General features: G+C 34.8%; 1 protein-coding gene and 1 long non-coding RNA gene across 2 annotated transcripts in view; one reads left to right on the top strand and one right to left on the bottom strand.

Annotated features, from left to right (window-relative positions):
* Positions 1–15571, bottom strand: part of LOC119072287 — a 381328-nt gene that overhangs the window by 131067 nt on the left and 234690 nt on the right. The gene's annotated exons all lie outside the window — the stretch shown is intronic.
* Positions 8211–10068, top strand: LOC119072255 (aminoacylase-1-like). Its single transcript, XM_037177438.1, has 6 exons — positions 8211–8291; positions 8383–8558; positions 8617–9395; positions 9459–9592; positions 9653–9713; positions 9775–10068. Exons 1-6 carry the CDS (start codon positions 8233–8235, stop codon positions 9916–9918), a joined length of 1353 nt encoding a protein of 450 aa, XP_037033333.1. The 5' UTR covers positions 8211–8232; the 3' UTR covers positions 9919–10068.

Raw genomic sequence — 15571 nt, forward strand, 5'->3', positions numbered from 1 at the left:
CACTGTTGCTAATATAATTGTCATCAGCTTGGTAATATCTTTCGTTGAAGTTATTGTTGTGAGATTTCCAATTAGTCAGGAAACACTCAATATTTTTCAATTGCGTTTACAAATTTTATTTTCCGATAATTAAAATATTTTTGAAAACCATTTTAATGGTTTTGCATTACTTTCTTTTAATATTTTCATAAAGACTGTCAGTTTTTTAGAAGAGTTTAGAACTTTCATTTACTAACGTATATAAACAATAACAAAGGCACATCGGAGCCATGTCATAACATAGCCGATTATTGTTCTTCCTACGTTAAATTTGATGTGAGTTTTGTGGATTTTCGTTTCAATTTGAAACATATAAAATTGCGTTTTTTCCATATGTTGTTGAAGGATTATCTTCCTAAAAAAGTTTTTTTTATCAAAATAAATTTTAAAAATTGGCTGTTTCCTGACTAATTGTCCAAGTGTGATGTGGTGGTGATTGGAGGAAATTGGTGAAAATACCGAAAAATTGTTGGTAAATTGTTGCAGTAACTTTGACCACAAAAACGTATTTAATCCGTATTTAATATAATGATTGTCGGCATTGACTTCACCGAAAGATATTATAAAGCTGATAATAATTGTATTGTTTGTCCGGAAACTTGACTCAAAACTTCTGTCTTTTAAGGCACTTCCCGTTGAGTCTCCTCGACAACGTTTAAACGCTAGAAAGTTAGGTGAGCACGCAAAACAGAGGCAAACAAAGGAAAACTTACATTTTTTGTAGTTGGTCTCAAAACAGTCGGGGTGTTGGAAAACAACGGGTTCAAATGAAAGGTATTGACGTTATGAAATAAAATATTTAAGAAAATCTGGTTTGTACATAGCTATTGGCGAAAAGCAAGCAAAACTGCATATTTTCATAATTTTTCCCGCACCTCCGTCACTCCGAACCGCTATAGGCATCGACATAAAATTAAGGAAAATTAAACAGAATTCGGAAAAGAGTTCTCATCTCTAAGCAGCATTACTACAGTCGCTTCAATTTCCCAAACGCCGCCACCCACCACCATCCACTTGTTTCTACGTTTGTGTTAGTCTATATAGAGCGTTCTACCTAAGTGGTAAAATAGAAAAGACCGAAACGAAGTTGACCAGCAGTTTTCCGAACAAGATTCAACCAGTCATCGTTGTCTGATTAGCTTTACAAGCATTCCGAAGTAATTAATATAAACGTACCACTTTACACATGTATTGTATATAATGTACATTGCCAGTAGTCAGACGATTTATTTCAATATTAACATTTTATTTGCCAGGCACTGAATTTGCTGAATTCATGGGCCAAAAAAAAGTGGACTTTAAAATTGCCTGTTACAAAACAATAAACTTACCCTGTACGGGCTCGTTACATGCAAGTTGAAAACTACTTTGCACGTAAAACCTATGTCACTCCATACAATGGCTGTGCGCTGGCTTCTCCTCACAACATTGTAACATGCAATCAGATCAACATTAACTTTTCATTTGTTCGGACTTAAACATCAAAACCGAAAGTTAAATGATTGCCATGGTAAGCTATATATGCTATATGTAGCTATGACTGTGGAAATGTATGTTGAATGTTGTTGGACTGTGTGTGTGTTGTAGCCAACGAACGGCAGAGAGATAGGCAAACAATCTCGCTACACACATAAAACATATATTTGGGCACAGGCTTATTCAAATTTGAAACGTAAAATAAAAATAAACAGAAAATTAAATATGATAAAATAAAACATTGAATTTCCCAGCGCCAGCACCACCAAAAACATTTTCGAATAGCAACGAAAAAAAAACTTCCGTCAGCGAGTCAGCAAGTGAAGTTTTCCTCTCCAAAAAAATCCCTTTGTGTCATATTTTTGTGTGTTTGTTGTTTGCATAACTGATTTTAATTTACTATCAAATATTTAGATAATGAAGGAAGAGAGAAAAGTGTTTTTCATGTGGAAAAATGACAATGATAGACAGTTGAGGGCTGAGCACAAAGTACAATATAAAGTACCTACAAAGCAGTTTGCTATTAATTTACGTTTCATGGTGCTAGAATTTCTTCCATCAAACGAATGAAGTTCGGAATGCTGTCGAGCTTATGTGGTGTTGAAAATTGCAATGTTTAAAAAAAACTTTCAAAGGCAAAACATTTCGGTAAAGTTTCCTCAGAGCAGACGATGTGATTTTAATTAGTCACTCAAACATGTTCTCAACGTCGTATAACTATGTTAGGTTTTTGAAGGTATATCCCCAAGGTGACACGTCTTCTCAACCCAGTTGAGTCAACTGACAAATAAAATGAATTTTAAGCACAACTTGAGCAAATATCCGTGTCGGTAATGTCTATCAACAGCTTCTTCGGCTTGTCAGTCTATAATTTCACAGAAAAAAATTCGAGCAAGGTAGTAATGTTACCAAGATGTGAACAGTCAGGGAATTTTCCATGCTATTCTTTCCCATTGAGTGTGCTGGCAACTGAGGACGTCAATCCATCACAATTGACAAGTTATCAAATCTGCTCCTTCTTTTGATATGCTGTTCAAACTGTTCTAACGTTCAACATATTGTTACAAAATCTACTACTTCACCAGTTTTCACAAACATTTGAGGACATAAGGGTCACATTAGCTATAAATAGTCGTCTCTTTCTGCATACGTTGTCGATTATAGATAACTACTTCTTTAGATCTACCGTCACCATGTTCAACGAATTGTTAAAATCTACTACTTCGCCAAATTTAACACACATCTGAGGACGTAAGGGCGCCACAGTGATAGACAGTTGAGGGCTCAGCACAAAGTACAATAGAAACAATAGTGAACCGATTACATTTACAATTACCACTGTAGCTACTTGAGTCAGCATACCACACACAGCCGCACAGACTACATCTTCATTTCGGATGATGATATTTAGATTGGGAATAAATGATGACTGACACGGTAGAAATCCACTTACAAATGGGAATATTGACGATTCACCGGTGGACGGTTTCCTAATGCATTTGTAGCAAGCAAGGCTTCCAAAATAGAATTTGTTTTTAACATTTTCTCGTTAACATTGCTCTGATACATGGTATATCTTTTACTTGTGATCCTGTTAATATTTGTAGAACAGATGTTGCAGCCGCTGTCACAGAAACAATGTCTAGTCAGTTGACGGTGGACATTTATTTAAAAGTTTATTTCATTCACTTGATTCATACGAAATATTAAAACCATTTTTGATAGCCGTTCAATTTCTTCGATAACCCACATGTCACCTTTGCTGCACGACTAATGAATAATATCAGTTGATATGTTGTATGAACACACACACATCCACCTGGGCGTTACCTTAGAATTGTGGTTGGTTTAAGTTTTTGTTTCAGAAACAAAAAATTGGTTTTATCTCTAATGCAAACTGTATAGCAGTCAATATCATCGTTGTATTTAATAAAAATATTTCTGAGGTGATATCAAAATAGTAATTGATGAAACTAGTTGCGTGACAGGGTTCTTTTTTGATTCGCCTTGTTTGCCAATCTCATTACTAATGATACAAACAGCAAATTACTATTGTCTACCAAGTGATAAGTGCTTTTTTATTATTTCAGCAAATAACTAACTCTTTCACTTTTCATACTTCTAATCGTAGTAAAAAAAAATGAGTTCCAGTTTACGTCTTTCGATACATACCCACGTGATAGTTAATTATAGAAAGGCATCTATTCATTTGTCAGCAAATTTTTACTTTTAGTAGCAAAATTATTTATTTCAGCAGCAAATTTATTCTTTTTATCAGCAGATTAAATGTTTTCTGTAAGCAAATTTAGTGTTTTGTTTCAGCAAAATTAATTTTATTGTCAGCAAATTTATTAGTACTCGAACAGCATATTTATTTCTTTCTGAGCAGCAATATTACTGACTTTAGGCAGCAAGAATAATACTTTTGCAGCAAATCCTTAGCAGCAAATTATTGTTTTGTGATATGTAATTTTATTGCCTTCGAACAGCAAAATTAATACCTCGATCAGCAAAGCTATTGCTTTTTGTCAGCTGAATCGTTTGGTTCTCTGGGACTGATGTCATCATTTGCAACCTGGACGTCCGAACTCCATCTCATTTTTGCGCCTGGAAATGTTTAACAGAATGAATTGTTCACATCCTTTTCGATCTCATGGCCTATTTCTAGCATTTTAATTGGAAGAATACGGATTTTCTGTTGAACATTTATTACTCTATTGGACATTTATTGAAAGAAAGCGAATTTATTGGCATCCTTAGAAAATATTCAAAATAATATCGTAACAACGATAAAAGACAAAACAAGTTTCAAGTTTCGTAAAAGTAACAATCTTTAGTGTAGTCCATAAGTCAATCGCTTACAGACATTTCATAAAAGGAACAATCTCTAGTGGATTCCGTAAGTCAGAAACTTCCAGACCTTTAGTAAAAGGAAAAGTCTCATAATAGTCCAGACGCTTGTGTCATCCTGTGGGATTCGAGGTTTTAAGATTTTTTGTGAATGGATTCCGATAGAGTATCAAAAGTTATAGAACTAAATTTTTTTCTTAAGGTCGATGAACCGGTATTACCGGTAAAATTACCGTTTTAGTGCAAAACTAAGAATCGCTATAACTCGAGATAGAAGTGACTTGGTTCGGATTTCTTTTTTTTTTTTGTTAGAAAGGTACATTAAATACCTAAGTTTTATGGAAGAACTCTTTTTTGGAAAAACAAAATGGCGGAAATATGGTCATTTTCCGTAGACACTACACAAAAAAACCGCTAACTTTGAAGCCATTTTTGGCCGGTGTCTTACGACCGGATTTCGTGTAAGTAGGCATAAAATAGTTCAAATTCCGTAGTTTTTCACTAATTTTAACATTTTTGACCATTTTTGACGCGTCTGTCCCACCATATAGAAAAAATTTTATGCATTGTTTCGGATGTATTAACGTTAGTACTACAATTTTCTGTCATATTCCGGCTCATTTCAAATTTAAATGTATCGAAAATCGAAAGGAAACAGTGTAATTTGGTGCAAGAAAAATCCGATTGTGTATTAACCTCACTTTTTGCTCAATATCTCGGGCAATTTTTTTTTATCACTTTCGGAACTTTTTCGGCTGTAGTTGAGACCTGTACCTGTCGAATGAGCCTACTTACACGAAATCCGGTCGTAAGACACCGGCCAAAAATTGCTTCAAAGTTAGCGGTTTTTTTGTGTAGTGTCTACCAAAAATGACCATATTTCCGCCATTTTGTTTTTCCAAAATAAAGTTCTTCCATAAAACTTAGGTAATTAATGTACCTTTCTAACAAAAAAAAAGAAATCCGAACCAATTCTCTTCTATATCGAGTTATGGCGATTCTTAGTTATACCATCAAACGGTAATTTTACCGGTAATACCGGTTCATCGACCTCAAGAAAAAAATTTAGTTCTATAACTTTTGATACTCTATCGGAATCCATTCACAAAAAATCTTAAAACCTCGAATCCCACAGAGCCACTTTTCGTGACACAAGCGTCTGGACTATAAATAATACTTTCCAAATTTGGAAACCTTATAAACAATTTCTAAACCGTCCAGAATGTCGTCGAAATCGTTCACACAGACTAATTATTAGACGATGCGAGAGAAAAAAAAATAGCTCCTAAGTTACCAACACCGTTCCGGCGCCCGGCTCGCATTGCGGCCCTCCGCTTCGCTCCGGGGCAATGGGCCGGATCGCTCGGCGTGTTAAAACGCTTTTTAGGTTCAATGAAAATTGGTATTCATTTCGTAAAACGATGAATTCTGTGGGGACGAACTCAACTCTTTTATATTATATTTCGTAAAAAGATGAATTCCCTAGGAACCAACAAAACGCCTTAACAGCGATAAGAAAGTTAGGAATTGAGCTGAAATGAGATGAATGTAATATAATTGTTCCAATCGAAAATTGAAGTAAATAAATTTTCTGCTAGGAATTAATTAACTAGGACTAACCTTAGAAATAACTAAAAGATAATTAATTTTCCTCTTGACAATTTGCATGCAGAAAAATATGAAATTTGAGAATTTTAATAAATAAATTTGCTGTTGGGAATCAATAGATTTGCTGCTAAACAATTGCTAAAATAAACAATTAATTTTGCAGATTGCAAAAAACTTAATGTGCTGACAAAATTAGATTAAATTTGCTGCTTCAAAAAAATAAATTTGCAGACGAAGGATTAAATTTGGTCACAATAGCAATAAATTTGCTGAAAAAAAAAAGAATAAATTTGCTGATAAAAAATATAATTTTGCCGCAAAAAAGAATAATTTTGCTGCCAAAGAAAGATTTCCCATTATAGAAATATATTTGTGGCACTTACTAATTAAAATTTAATCTATTACAGGCGGCAATCACATGATCAGTATTATTATCGGATCTATTGGATTTAATAATTTTTTTATTTTTTATTTTATATTACAAGTTTAACATATTTATAAATAGAAAACTTCTTCCAATGGTTTATTCGGGGAAATTGTGCCCATAATACAAGCGGCGTTGTGTCTTTGTCGGATCTATTACTTCCATCGATCAAAAAATATTTTTAATCTGTTGATTTCAAATCTTTTACTTCGAATTGTTTAACATGAATTTTACTATACATAGACCAATATTGCCCATAGCTTGCCATTATTTTTGTTGTCGTTTTTTCTCGATAACAGATGAATAGACGTATGTGACAAGTTGATGACGGAAACATTAGTATTTGCAACATTATGTGCGGTATGGTAATTTAAGTTTATTTAGATAGCAATCGTAATTCTTTTGATTTCTATCATCTGGCGGGATTTATTCCATGCAAAATTCTGTTTTTTTTTCTTGTAGGAGAAGAAGATCTAATGAGTTCATTCAGTTGGTATGGGGTAACTGGGCACACGGTGCTAAAACAACGCATTTTTCAACTACGCACACGATTTTTCGATACCAAAATATTGTAAATGGAATCATTAAGTCGATGACATGGCTAAAAGGCATTTGCATAAAAAAAATGAGTGTGCGAGTTCACCTTTTACGAAGTTTAAAAGTGCGTTTTTTTGGTACATGTACCAGATTCCCCGATACCATTCAGTTGTCGTTTTATTATTAACTACTTCAAAAATTCAGGTAGTAAAAATAGAGCGTGATAATAAAGCTGAAAATGTCAGAAGGTGGATGCTAAAAGCTTCCAAAAAAATACAGTTTTCTTAAAAAAAAATGTGAATTCTGCTATTGTGAAATTTCTATTTTGTATAAAGAATGTAATTAAATTATAAAAATATTGTATGTTTCCCGACTAATTAACAGTCTTTGGTTAAGGAATAAAATGCGAGACTCTTCATATCAAACGTCGTTATCACTAAACCAAAGTCTGTTAATTTCCCACATGGGGGCTCAACCGAAGCCTAGGAGCTTAAGTGTTTGGTTTGATGTAAATCATATGATCTAAGTGAAGTGGTAAAGTAAAGTGATCTTTAGTTAAAAGTTTTTTAACATTGCAGTTTGTTAAGACTAAAAAATTCATTTAAATATTCGTTAATTTTCTTTGCGAATTCCGAAAATCACATTATAAACAAAAGTTGCTGAATATCTTCACCTAAATAACTTTTCAAATTGATATACCACATTGCGCGACATTGAACGGATCAGTTTTTTTTTACTTTTCACGCACGTGTCACGGTAAACTTGAAAAGAAATTTATTCGACCCGTCGTGGACAAGAAATGTTTTTAGTGGTTTTTGTAGAGAACAGTACCACGAGTAAGAATAACATAACGAGAAGATATTTCGATTGGAAAATTTTTATAGATCGATTTTTTTTGCGACCTGTGGAAAGCTTCGAAGACAGAAAAAATCGATCTAATTAAAATTTTTCTTGTTATGTTATTCTTACTCGTAGTGCTGATAATAATAATAATTTTTTTTTCAAGCACACCGTGGTGTACCACATAAATTTTGTGGAAGATAAGTTTTATTAAATCGAGGATCTAGATCTCTAATGTGTGAAGATAAGGCGATTCGTTTTTCTTTTTTGCTTGATTGATTTGAATCGTTAATGTCATGTAATTGTTCGATGTACTTAAGCTTTAATCTTTTTTTATACCGAAGCAGATACCATTTTCCAAAAATATTTCTCTTCTCTTACTTGTTTCAATAATTCGTTATCAAATTCAGTCGAACTCTTACCATAGACTAAGAAGTATAATACTGACAGCCGGCAGTATGACCATTTTGAATAAAAAATGTGGAATCGTCACCACCATTGTGGTTGTCGTTGTGTGGTAGTGTCACATAATGAATTACAATTCGCTTCATAAACACAAAAGAATAATTTTGAAATTTCTTTTCAAAACTTTCCAACTGCGTCGATAGCATAATTTTGGGAGTTTTGTTGGGTGTTCTATTGCCGAGACGTGATTCCCAAAGTACAGATGATGAGGAACTATTAGAACTCCCCGAATCATCTCCATGGTATGGCAACGAAGAGATAAAAATATTCCGGCAATATTTGCGAATACCAACGGTCAACGATCCCGACATAGATTATGGTAAGTAAATGCAACAATGCGTAAGATGCATTCATGCAAAACATTTCCAATTTGATAGAGCCGTGCGTAGCATTCCTAAAGAAACAAGCCGAGAGCATCGACCTTCCTGTATCAGTTTATTATCCAGCTAATGAAAAGAATCCCGTTGTCGTTATGACATGGTTGGGATCTGAACCAGATCTTCCAACTATTATGTTGAACAGTCATACCGACGTCGTACCGGTATTCGAAGAATTTTGGACACATCCACCATTTGCTGCCGATGTGGATGAACAAGGACGCATTTACGCTCGTGGAAGTCAAGATACAAAGGGTGTTGGTATGATGTATTTAGCCGCGATCAGAGCATTAAAGCAACGGGATGGTATCAAGCAATTGAAACGAACGGTTCACATAATATTCGTTCCCGACGAAGAAATGGGTGGTTTGTTGGGAATGGATCGGTTCGTTTTGACTGACGAATTCAGGGCATTGAATGTTGGATATGTACTGGACGAGGGTACCGTTTCAGCGAGTAACAGAGTTGTGGTTACTAACGATGAGCGTTGTACGTGGAGAATTGAATTTATTGCACATGGTGTGACTGGTCATGGATCGATACTGTTTGAAAATACGACAGGTGAAAAAGTTGCACATTTGATCAGTCTACTAATGGAACGACGTAAAATTGAAATGGAAAAACTTATCGACTCAAACAATGATTACACCAACGTTACAACTATCAATCTCACTGTTATAAAGGGAGGTGTCCAGGGAAATGTTATTCCACCAGAGCTGAGCATTGTATTTGATGTTCGTCTGGGCGCCGATGCTGATCATGATGCATTTGAAAAGGATGTAAATGGTTACAATTTGATCGTAAATGAATGACGAAAATCCGGTCTTTTTTTCGTTGAACAGATCAATCGATGGTGCGAAGAAAGCGGTGGGAATATTACCATTAATTATTTAATAAAAGATCCCAAGGCACCAGCCACACCTGCCGATGAAACGAATCCGATGTGGGTTGTACTTGAAAAAGTCACCAAGGAATCGTATGTAATTCGGAATCCAGAGACTCATGCAATGGTTTTAAATGTTTGTGTTATTTTTAGCGGCATTGAAATTGCTCCAATAGTTGCAAGAGGTGCATCTGATATGAAATATTTGCGACGAGTAAGTGACTAGATGCACAGCGTTTTGTGAAATTCATCTAATGTGAATCATTTCAATTTAGCTAAACATTTTATCCTTGGGTTTCACACCAATCATAAATACAACTCCACTCGCTCACGACCACGACGAACATGTTCACGCCGATGTGTATTTGGCTGGTATTGAGGTGTACCGAAAGATCATTCCCAATTTAGCTGACATATGAGTTCGTTGCTATTGTTAAGCTTAGGTATTCTTTAATAATAAAACATCGACTCGTCGACTGTGTCTGCACTCGTCTCACTTTATTACTTCCACAATTTTTGACTGAGTTATTGCAGATGTAATCTTATGGAATAAATAAAATGAAATTTAAGCACAACATAGCAAATATCTCTGCAATAGCTTCTTTTACTCATCATTCTACAATTTCACAGAAAAAAATTCGGAAAAGGTTGACAGGTTTAACAGTTTTAGTAGATTTCCTTGCTATTCTTTCCCATTCAACCGTGTTGGCAACTTAGTACCTCTTTCCATAACACTTGACAAATTATCGAATCTACTACTTCTTTTGATATATCGTTCAAACCGTTCTAATGTTCAAACGATTGTTGCAAAATCTACTACTTCACCAGTTTTAGCAATTTGATGACATCAGAGTCAAATTAGTTACAGATTGATAAAAAAAATCGTTTACTTCACCAGTTTTAACACACATTTTGGTACATACTAGAGCTGTGCGGGCAGCCCAAAAGTTTGCCCCGCCCGATGCCCGCTCTAGCCCAATAGCACCAGGCACGGGCGGGCCTAAATTTTTCGGGCGCGACATCGGGCAACTAAATTTCGGGCGGGCATCGAAACTTAATCGGGCGTCGGTCTAGAGAAGGATCAATAAATTTCTCAAAAACAACATCTTCTTTGGATACAATTCATACAAAGAAAGAACAAGCAAATTAAATTCGATGAAATACTGCGTAATGATTTGATAATATTGCATCAACAAGGCCGCCAGTCACAGCTGCTCTGAACAATTTTGGTACTATTTTGCTTGTATTAATATTATTGGGCGGTCATCAGGCGGGCCCCAAAAATTTGAAAAGAAAATGGGCGGGCATCAGGTGGGCGTCAAAAAATTGTCAGGCGTCGGGCGGGCGGGCATTTATTTCACTGGTTAACATCGGTCACGGGCTCTAGTACATACGGTCGAAGTTAGCTAGAAATCATCGCGTATCTCTGCATACATTAGCGATTCTTCAAACCCGTAATATTAGACAAAATTTTCGCGTTAACCTGTTACAGACGGCATATGACCAGTTTTATTATCGGGTCTATTACTTCCACTGATTAAAGTATTTTTAATCTGTCGATTTCAAATCTTGTACTTCAATGTTTTTAACATACATTTTACTATATAAAGAACAATATTACACAGAGCTTGTCATTATTTTTGTCGTCGTTATCGATAACAGATGAATAGCCGTATGTGACAGGTTAAATAAAATTTTCGCAATGTTGATGCTGTGACTTTCTGGCGATTTCGATTATTACGCGATAACTGTTGAACAAGTGTCCGAATTAGCATTAAAAGCGAACCGCTCGTGCATAAATTGATTCTGCAGTAACAGAATGAAACGTACGACTAGCATATGCAACACTACACAATGTTCATTTGATACATATTTTCCATTGCAGTGAAATAAATTTTTCAGTTTTTCATCTACGTAGCAATATAATCGCCACACATTCTTATTTCAGCTGACCAAAGCCACACATATATATCGTTTTCAATAGATTGCGGATAATGGTCGGTGTAATAAATTGACCATTGTACTGAGCCGAATTTCTCTGCTTCGTTCGATTTGTATTACATTTAATGAATTTTTGTTGTGTTTTCGTTTTTTTTTTTTTTTTTGTTATTTACAATTTGCTTGAAAAGTGTTTCGCAATGCAAGAGAGAAAATTTTCAAGCCAAAAGTTCAATACTTTTGCATCGCCTGATCTCGATCAGGTCAGGCATAAGTTCTTCAAAACTAAAAGTTCAATCTGACATGAACAGGTTCACCTGGAGCGGTATTACGTAATGAGTAATCTTTATTCTAAAGTCTTCTCTTTTTATTTTCTACCTTCGCTTTGCTAGTTCAAGCAAGACGTCGTTACAATAACCTGGTGACATTATACAGTCAACAGAAAAATAATTAAATTCTGTAGAGCGGTGGACTCACGCCCTGTATGCCACGGGTTCGAATTTCGTGTCAGACATAGTTCATAGGGTTTTTCCTAATCGCGAATGATTAGTTTCTGTTTTTAGTTAACACTTGTCAGCTATATCGACCGTAATAGAAAAGCCAAGATTCTGAACACAGTTAATCGGCCTGATATTTGTTCCTCAAAGAGCTTGGAAAACCGTTTGCTTAGTATAGTTCTTCCAAACTCTTATTGCGTAGCGGATACTGGGCTAGCATTGCATTTTACTAAAATCCGACGAGTAAAAATTTAATAACCAGGTAAGATTGCAACGACACTTACTTGAAATAACGAAACGACTGTAGAATAGAAAAAGAGAAGAAAGAATAGAAATTATAAAAAAGAAAACTCATGCCGGAATACCGCTTCTGACCTGTACCGTTTCAGAGTTTCTGTAATTTCAGTTATTTATTTCGGGTATATTGGCCATTGCGGCTTTAGTCAGCCAAACACTCATTTGTCTGCCTTCATCTTTATTTGGGGATTCGGTTCTGAATTGCAGTTAGGGAACCAAATGAGTTTTCAATCAAACCCCTAGAATGCGCACGATAAATTAGAATAATTCACATTTAACGGCGAAGGAAACCTCCCAATAATTGATCTAATTAAGATCAGGACATCTAGATCAGGTTCATAGAAAATCAGGTTCAGAGCGTCATATCCTGATTCAAAATCTTAATAGAAAAACCAGCGTAATGTTCGAACTCGTATTTACCGAGTGGGAACTTTTTTATCTTTTCAAGTATTACTAGACCATCAACTAGAAATTTTCTAAAAACATTGGCCCGCATCTTAACAAAAATTTCAAAACCATTTTCCAACATACCAAGCATTACCTCATATGAAAAAGAACTACGAAAAGCAGTGTCTCGTTAAGCTTGTGTGCCGAAAAAGCACACGAGAGGAGGTATGCCATATGGTCTACACATGATGATTGAATGGAATGTAGCACGACACATACATTTCGGTATGGATTTGTGAATCGAAAATGATTTACTGGAAGAAAAAAAGAAGAAAAAGTAAAAAAAAATCCGAAAAACGAAACTTTTTCCTTTCATCAAAATCGATTCATCTTATGATCGAAGGAAAATCCCCAACTTTAAATAAATGAGCTTCCATTTTACTTTAATCTATTACCGAAGTTTCTTTTCTTATACAGCTGCACATCAGCACCATAAATTTGATAATCAATTTTATTTTATCCTAGAATTCACCACATACTTGAATCATGTATTTTTTTCGGTGTGTCCCCCCTATTGTATTTGTATAGAGAACATAATAGCCATCCACTCCATATATATATGCCTGATAAATTCACATATGAGGATGTGTTATTGAGTGTCTTTTGGATTGAATGTGAGCCGATAAAAAACACAAACAATTTCTGTGAAGTACAAACCAATATTTTATAGAAAAATAAAATTCGAGCAACGCACATTGAACATTAAACATTATATCGTATAGTCCAATATTTCATCAGGACAATACGCACGCTAAGAATGAGGTTTTCAACCTTCCCCATTTTCATAGCTCTCTGTTATCTGCTGTTATCGACAATGGTAAAAATAATGCTCCTAGCATGAAGCAGTGCTGTAATACTTTTCATAATCATATGGCAAAATGTTTGTTAAAATGAATGAAATAGAAGATTTTGCGTCAATTATTAAACGATAGTTTGAACAAAAGAAGTAATAGATTTAACTCATTATGTTGCAGTACGCTTGATACACCCAATGTTCAATATTTTCCATTTCAAATTTTCTGTTAAGTCTTACGTCAGCAAATACATTTTCAAAAAAAGCAGAAAATACTGAAATGTCTGTAACGCTTGATGGTACGATAACTTACATAATTCTGAACTGATTTTCAAAATTTGCTTTCAATCGACGAGGAATAACATTCCTGAGGTTAGCTTGTTCGTAGATGGCCAACATCTTTTTTTATGAATCTGGGAGTTATTGTCAAAAGCATTTTTGGAAATTTGGTTTTAATTCGGTCTAATAATCATGAAGTTATTCCCAAAAAACTTTTTGTTTCCTTCATTGAAAAATCAAATTTATGAGATCTTGTATTATCTCCGAATCTATGCCTTCGATTGTTTCTTATTCTTTTCATAATCGTTTTTACCTCATTTAAGTTCAAGAAAGTAGATTTTCGTTGGACTAGTCCGACTAGTATAGTTACTCGTTTGTGTTTATGAAATTAATGAAAAATGTTGAAGCACTTCAGGAACGGAGCAAGAAAACCAACAATCTTTTAGACCATTATTTTAATATTTTCGTAATTTATTATAACTCCTTCAACTTGAAACATGGAATGGACGTGTTTAGCTTTTTCTAATTATGTCAGTGAAAGTCAACCTAAGACATCCAAATACAGCTCTGGTATACGAATAGTCTTCAAATTCTACACATTCTTTTTGATGAATGAGTACACTTCAAGGTGAAGGAATTATATTAAGTAATAAAAATATGAAAATAATGGTCTAAAAGGTGGTTTTCTTGCTCCATTCCCGCATTGAATCAATCGCTGAATTTCTTAGTTCTGCCCAGGAAACTTATTGGCCTCAATACCAAGGAGAGTCCAAGGAAAAATATAGATTTTAGTTTTTGATTAGAGCTGACGAAAAATGTTTCTAAAAATTCAATGAAATCTATTATTTCTTTTGATCAACCTATTTTAAGAAAATTGATATAGAATCTATTACTTCACTAATTTTAACACACATTTGGCTATAAAAAGACAGCATTAGTCGAAGATAATCATTTGTTTTAGTCGTTATTATCAATGACAGATGAATAGCCGTGCGTCTCAGGAAATTATGAACTCACATTCCTTTGAAAACTTTGGGTAAGGGAAGAGCTGTTTGCTCTGTTTGTTTGTTTTTTGACTCGGTTCAGTATTAATAGCCTCACGCTGTGGGTGAGTTTCAGTGTTGCATTCGGTCCGTTGCCAAATCACAACGTAAAAAAACCAGGCACGGCCCCTTCTAAAGATTCTTTCGTATAGAAAGTCTTTGTCACGTATTTCACCCAACATCAACAAATCATTTGGGTTAGAAAATATGACGTGCTTTCAAATTTTTAAAATTGAAAGTTTGGTTTAAAAAATACCCACCCCTGCTGCCCGTTTCTGCATGATCTTTATTAAAAATCTCCCTTGAGTGTGCGTAGGATTTTCCCTCAATTCTCACTATATTGTATATTGTATAGGAACAGGGCAAAAAAAGCATGTGGAGCAATTTGGATTTTTAGCCCCGTACGAAGTACAAAGGGGCTTATAGGATTACGATGCCGTGTGTAATTGATGGAATTCGAAGCAGACGGTAAGGGCAAAGTGTTTGCCTATGTTCATAGATGACGAATCCGCAATAAAAATTTTGTCTGTCCGTCTGTCCGTCTGTCACGTCGATATCTTGAGTAAATCAAATCCGATTTCAAAATTTTTTTTTCCCTGAAAGATAGTCGAAATAGTGAGGCTAAGTTCGAAGATGGGCATATTCGGGTCGGTCTTTCGTGAGTTAGGGCCACCTAAGTGATTTAAGGTCTTTTGGTGATATTTATGGCAAAATAAACGATGGAAATGTAAATGACACGACAAATGATAGGTATTGTCAATACCAATCCAGGAAAAAA

Source organism: Bradysia coprophila, assembly GCF_014529535.1.
Source record: "Bradysia coprophila strain Holo2 chromosome IV unlocalized genomic scaffold, BU_Bcop_v1 contig_81, whole genome shotgun sequence".
Classification (NCBI taxonomy): domain Eukaryota; kingdom Metazoa; phylum Arthropoda; class Insecta; order Diptera; family Sciaridae; genus Bradysia; species Bradysia coprophila.

Bases quoted from the DNA above. Each gene is read 5' to 3' on its own strand.
- LOC119072255 (XM_037177438.1), top strand. From the start codon at position 8,233: ATGACCATTTTGAATAAAAAATGTGGAATCGTCACCACCATTGTGGTT. The intron at 9,396-9,458 runs GTAAATGGTTAC...TTCGTTGAACAG, and splicing joins ATGATGCATTTGAAAAGGAT to ATCAATCGATGGTGCGAAGA. The intron at 9,714-9,774 runs GTAAGTGACTAG...ATTTCAATTTAG, and splicing joins ATATGAAATATTTGCGACGA to CTAAACATTTTATCCTTGGG.